This window comes from Setaria italica, chromosome VI (genome assembly GCF_000263155.2).
Source record: "Setaria italica strain Yugu1 chromosome VI, Setaria_italica_v2.0, whole genome shotgun sequence".
Lineage (NCBI taxonomy): Eukaryota > Viridiplantae > Streptophyta > Magnoliopsida > Poales > Poaceae > Setaria > Setaria italica.
Window position 1 is genome coordinate 33,750,952 of NC_028455.1, and position 6,722 is coordinate 33,757,673.

The following is a 6,722-nucleotide window of genomic DNA, read 5'->3' on the forward strand; positions in this document are numbered from 1 at the left end:
AGGTGGGCCCCGCAACTGACAGGCGGGGCCCACAGCTAACGGTGTTAAAAGGACATCATCCCAACCCTCTCAACTTTTTCAACCAAACAAAAAACTGGGTCGGCTCCAACCCACTCATCCAAACACGAGCTGGGTTGGCTCCAACCCACAAAAGTGGGTCGGCTCCGACCCGACCCACGTCGTTCCAAAACCAAACACACCTGCCGTAAGGCAAGCCAAGCGCCACCCCCCTCCCCCCCCCCAACCCCAATAATTGTGGCGCGACGCCACCTTGCATGGCAGTGTGAACATGGCGGTGGGGCCCCTCCCCACTGTTCCTCCTTTAGAATACCTGTCAGGGATGGAAAGGTTGCGGCCCCACCGTGGTGCCAAGTAATAATATCGCTGCCCTCCTCCTCGACTCCTCTCCTCGTCCTCCTCCTCTCTCCCTCCCTCTCCGTCTCTTTTCATGCACACACTCCCTTGCTACAGTCGCAGTTGTCTCTGCAAGTACTGACTGCTACCCTCTCCCCTCCCCCAGTTCCTGGCCTCTCGGGCCTCGCTTTTGTTGCTGCAAATCTTTGTTGGCTGCTGCTATCTATACACTGCACCTTCCATTTCTTCTCGGCTCAGCGGCAGCTTCACCTCACGCCTCAGTTCTCTCTCACTCCTATCACAGCCTCCCGTCTCTCTCTTTCTCAATCACTTGTTGCATTTGCTGAATTGCAGCGTGTGTTTGGGTTGGGAGCTTGTGCTTCTTCGATCTGGACGCGCTCGTTTCGTACGCCAATTCGGGGGTGTTTGGATACGAGGTGCTAAACTTTAACAGTGTCACATCGGATGTTCGGATGCTAATTAGGAGAACTAAACATGAGCTAATTATAAACTAATTGCAGAACCCTGTGCTAATTCGCGAGACGAATCTATTAAGCCTAATTAATCCATCATTAGCAAATGGTTACTGTAGCACCACATTGTCAAATCATGGATTAATTAGGCTTAATAGATTCGTCTCGCAAATTACACTCCATCTATGCAATTAATTTTGTAATTAGTCTATATTTAATACTCCTAATTAGCATCCAAACATCCGATGTGACGGGTGTTAAATTTTAACACCCGATAGCCAAACAGCCCCTAACAAGTAGATCCAGTGTCCTGCCACTGCCACTTGCAAGAAAATGCCCGCGGAATGAGAGGGACAGGAGCTGCCGGAGGTAGCCGCCCACTCGAGCGCGTGTGAGAAGCACTGGACGGCGACAGCTTAGGCAGGCAGTAGCTAAGCTAGAGGAGAGCTTGAGCTGAGCAGAGGCATGGACTGGGATCTCAAGGCGCCGGGCGCGTGGGACCTCGCGGAGCTGGAGCACGACCACGCGGGCGGCGCGGCGGCGGCGGCGGTGGGGCCGTCTGGCGGGCACGGCAATGCGGCCGCCACGGCGTACCGCCCGCCCGGGGCGGCCGAGTGCTCGGTGGACCTGAAGCTGGGCGGGCTGGGCGAGTGCGAGCTCGGCGCGGCGCCGAGCAGCAGGGAGCGCGCCGCCGCGGCGGGGAAGGCCCCCGTGGCGCCGGCGGCGGGCTCGTCGTCGCCCGGGCCCGGCGCGCCGGCGAAGCGGCCGCGCCCGGGGGGCGGCGCGGGGCCGCAGCACCACCACCACCAGCAGCAGTGCCCGTCGTGCGCGGTGGAGGGGTGCACGGCGGACCTGAGCAAGTGCCGCGACTACCACCGGCGGCACAAGGTGTGCGAGGCGCACTCCAAGACCCCCGTCGTCGTCGTCGCCGGCCGCGAGATGCGCTTCTGCCAGCAGTGCAGCAGGTAACTAACCCCACCACAAGCTGACGCCTCCATCAATTTAGCCACCCCGTACGTTCACAATCGATCAGACAAAATGCATATACTATCCGATTGCTTCCAACCCGTTAAAATTCATCAGTAGCCGGGGATCAGCATCTTCTTCTTCCTCGCTCGCTTCCCCACGGGAGGAGGAGAGGAGCCTGTCTAGCAGCAGAGCTCTCGCTCTCTCTCCCTGTCTCGTTTCAAGGATGCACAACTTTACCTTTTCCGGCATGCCTTTTCCAGTATTTTTTGGTTCCAAGAAAATTCCTTCGATCCCTACCACCACTGTAGCCGCCCCGGCCAGGAGTTTTCGTTTCCTCCTGTTACGCTTTAGCTTGGCAACTCGCGTTACCTGAATTATTGCCACGGCTTTTCCTTTTTCCTCCGGCCTCCCCTGCGCTGCTCCTGCACTGCGTGCTCAGCTCTTCACTTTCTGACGCGCTGATGACTGATGAGACTTAACGCTGCTGGCAAAGTAGGCAGCTGCTCCCCAAACGTCTGCCCGGCCAAGATCACAGTGCCCAGTCGACGACGCGACGCTCTCCCCTGAGTCCCTGAGCATGATTGCCTGACTGACGAGCTGCGCTTTGGCGGGTGGAAACGAGCGGATCGACGTGAGCTCCTGAGTCCTGAGGCTTTTCTTTCCGTCGTCGATGCTATGGCGGCGACAGGGTGCTCATTTTTTTTTCTCCCTCTCCCTCTCCGCGTGGGCCTGCCAAGCAATCCCTTTGGAGATGGCGCTGAATCTGAACCCGCGTACAGCCGGCTTTGGTTTACCATCATTTCAGGCGGCAGCTGCTGGCCTACCACATCTGCTACTGCCTACTCCTGTTTGAGTGGAAGGGCAAAGGCGCTATACTAGTATCTCTTATCTCTGCAGATATTGTGCCCATGCCCATACACAGAAAGCTAGTACTAGTACTGCTGAAAGAGGTTTATGATGGACCTCGCCTATACCCAAAGCATTTTCTGGGCCATTTCTGTGCTCTGAAAGGACCATGTATGAATATGAATCCACAGTTTCATTCACGGCTACCTTGTTCGAGTCAGTACCACTGTACAGGGCCTCCCAAAATGAGGTTTCTCTTATTCTCAGGTGTTTTAGGGCCGCCTGGCCCTGCCTTGTGCTTTCACCTTGTTCCACTTTGGCATTTGTGCTTCTGAGCTAGCAACGGCAGTAAACATGGTTTTTCTGGGCATGCACTGTTATATTCACAGAGGCTTCATGAACCATGACCACAAATTTCAGCTACATTTCTGAGCATTCATATAACAAAAAAATTCCCAGTTCATTTGTTCAATCTTCAAACGGTGTTGTGTCACTGGCTGTATTCTTTTATTTCAGCCTGAACCATCCGGCTCTTTTTGTCTCATAGTAATTGAATTTTGGCATTATGAAGTATCACTACATTCGCGATCTTAGCTCCGTCAACTTTATAGTACAGCTGTGTTGGTGCCCAATTTTGTCTTGCTGATCCATGGCAGACGGTCCCTCTCTGTTGTGGTGGACCTTAACACTATAACATGATGGAGGGTGCTAATGTGATACTCCCGTCATATATTCTGCTTATTATCTGCGAATATTTTACTCGGTGGGGACAATTCTCAATCATTGATTACTTTGTCTTTTGGTGCAAATTGCAGACTTTATAGATTATAAGTGACAGTCAGTGTGCAAACAAAATTTCCAGCGTTCTTATCCCTTTGGAGAATGAAACCGTCAGTCTCTATCTATGTAGTTTGACTGCACTATATTGTGGTCCAAGTTCAAACAGGTCTTTCAATATTTCCTGGCTTGGACAGTTCTTTGGTCCAATAGATAATATCGAAGACAAGTCTCTCAGCACTGAATGGATTCATTGACATAGGAACATTGGTCCCTGGTGTGCTGTGTATTAACTATTACAAGCATATGTGCACAGTACATTAAACCTTCTGACAATAATTATCTTGATGATTCTTTATAGTAAGGAGCATTGTCATATACCATTAGATCATGTGCCTAACTATGCAGGACCATCTTATCCGCCCCACTTGAAAAATCCAAACTAGGAGTATCTTCTTTGTTTATAAATTAAAAAAAGTACAGGTATATTATAATTCATATTGTCGATGACAATCCTGTGGTCCTGATCAATTATGTCGTATTCAAGGTCATATGTTTATGAAAGCGGCAAACTACACTGCCACAAAATCTGCAATGGCTGTAGAATAACTGGCACCATGTCATCAAGGTTTTACATGAATTAGGCACTTATCACGTTGATTATTTTCATATCCTTGTGTGTTGATGAGGTGCTGGTCCTTAATAGACAAGCATCTTGTCAAGAGAGATGCTGTTAGCATATTTTTTCCACTAAGTTTTTTCCCCCACTAAGAGCAACTTTCTCATTTGCCTAACTCAATTCAGTAGTCTCATCAGGAGTTTATGTTCAGGTTTCACTTACTTGCGGAGTTTGATGACACCAAGCGCAGCTGTAGAAAGCGCCTAGATGGGCACAATCGCCGCCGCAGGAAGCCACAACCAGATACCATGGCTTCTGCAAGCTTCATGGCGAGTCAACAAGGTTTTCTTCTTCTTCTTTTTTTACCAATTTTCTCTGTTTCTTGAGTCTGCACATGGTTCAGATACATCTTCAGAATTTGCATACGTTACTGGAAAGGAAAAGAAAACAAAACTGTAAAATAGGTCTGCACATACATGAAACATGGAAAAAAAACCAGAGGTTCAACTCTGCCCCTCTGCCTCTGCTCTTTTAAACTTTTTGAGGTTGCCTAGCACTTTAACATGTTGCAGAGTTGAAACTTGGTTCATAGGATGCTAGTCCACCATGTGTCCATGTTACACAATTTTTGCTCTATTGAGCCATTTCCCTGCATACACTAATGACTCCATGTTATGAACTACCTTTCACACATTTAAAATTTTGGCTCATTAGGAAGCTCTTTTGTTTCTGCCAATTGCGTCCTCATATTTGATGCAAGATCCTTCTAATGCTTTCAAGATCCTATAGATCCCTACAGCACCACTTTTTATATGTTGCTTTGCTTCAGATTTGTTCTATATACTGACATACTGTTCTTCACTACCTCTGCAGCTTGAAGAACCGCAACTTAATCAACAGTCCATATGAGTTCATACATAAGATAACCAAATTGGCATGTAGAACTACAAGAAGTATCTGATTCGCATTAAATGATCCGAGAACAATATTAATTTACTCATTTATGATTTATTATGTTGCCAAATGTATGTCTAGCTGCTGGCAGCTGCATTACCTCCTTGTCAGTCATCACCTAATCAGCATTTCTTTCATATTCAGGAACACGATTCTCACCGTTTGCAGCACCGAGGCTTGATGCGAACTGGCCGGGCGTAATCAAAACAGAGGAGAGTCCATATTACACTCACCACCAAATCCCTCTGGGCACCAGCAACAGGCAGCATTTCGTCGGCGCGTCGTCTGCTTACGCCAAAGAAGGCCGACGCTTCCCTTTCCTGCAGGAGGGCGAGATAAGCTTCGCCACCGGCGTCGTGCTGGAGGCCCCGGCTTCAGCTCGCCAGCCGGTCCTCAAGGCGGCAGCACCTCCCGAGAGCAGCAGCGGCAGCACCGGCGGCAAGATGTTCTCCGACGGGCTGACCCGTGTGCTCGACTCGGATTGTGCTCTCTCTCTTCTGTCAGCTCCGGCGAACTCCTCCGGTATCGACGTCAGCAGGATGGTCCGGCCCACTGAACACGTGCCCATGGCGCAGCCCGTGGTGTCGGGCCTGCAGTTCGGCAGCTCGTCGTGGTTCTCGCGCCCCCAGGCCTCCGCGGGCGGCGCCGCCGTCGCGGCCACGGCCGGGTTCCCCTCTTGCCCCGTGGTGGAGGGCGAGCATCCGCAGCTGAACACCGTGCTGGGCTCCAACGACAACGAGATGAATTACGGCGGGATGTTTCACGTCGGCGGCGGCGGCGCCAGTGGCGGTGGTGGCGAGGGCTCCTCGGACGGCACCTCCTCGTCTCTGCCCTTCTCGTGGCAGTAGTTCTCAGCGGCTGTTCTTGCGTGCTTCCGATCCCCGGTAGAGCTCCTCGGTTTAGTGAATGATCGCTGATCAGCATTGGTTCCTGTGTTTTCTTTCTGCATTCATTTTCTTGAATCCATTCTACTCGCCAGCATTCGTGTGGACAACAATCTGAGCATAATTCGAGTGCTCATTTTCCTGAAGTTATCTTTGCAATTGTGGTGCCTGCCGACTGCTGAGTGCTGACCTCAGTGTTGCTTTTGCCTCTCTTGTTCCGGTCTTCCTGAGATCACATCTGACACATGTCATCGTCGTGACTGATGCATTCAGTTTCAGGCTTTGGTTAACCATATCGCCTCGTCGTTTTCTTGACCTTCACTTTTCAGCTAGGCACTGTCCGATGCATTAGCAGATCACGATCCAATGCAACGCAGCTGTGGCGTCAAGAATCATTGCTATATCTGCTGAAAAAGATTCGGTTGAGAATTGGAGTTAATTCATTACCCTAGTAAAAAGGGAACAAAAAAAATGCAGCTGTATTCCCTGTTGCAGCATCAGGCTCGTCATGCCGAGCGGCGTATGCAGCAGTTGTCTGTGACCGAGTTGGTGGCCTGGAAGCGTCGTCCATCCGGCCGGCCACGTTCTCGGCGCCGGAGCTGCCGCCTCGGGCACCAGATGGGGGATGCGCCGTGCGCGTCCGATCTCACGGGATGACTGGACGAACGCTCGGCGGCGGCGGCGCTTAGTGGTCTTGCGGCGGGCGGAGCAGGACTGGGCTGGGGCAGGGGACCGCGGGAGGGCCGCGTCGCCAGAGGGAGGGGAGGTGGAGGACCTCTCTCCGCGGCCAGCACGCCTTCCGGAAGCGGGTGATGAATCTATTCCAAAGCAGAAGCGCTTCTCCCG

General features: G+C 51.5%; 1 protein-coding gene across 1 annotated transcript; it reads left to right on the top strand.

Moving 5' to 3' along the window:
* The first annotated feature begins 1,162 nt into the window (after positions 1–1,162).
* LOC101762082 (teosinte glume architecture 1) lies at positions 1,163–6,035 on the top strand. Its single transcript, XM_004973945.3, has 3 exons — positions 1,163–1,792; positions 4,250–4,380; positions 5,137–6,035. Exons 1-3 carry the CDS (start codon positions 1,293–1,295, stop codon positions 5,838–5,840), a joined length of 1,335 nt encoding a protein of 444 aa, XP_004974002.1. The 5' UTR covers positions 1,163–1,292; the 3' UTR covers positions 5,841–6,035.
* The last annotated feature ends 687 nt before the right edge of the window (positions 6,036–6,722 follow it).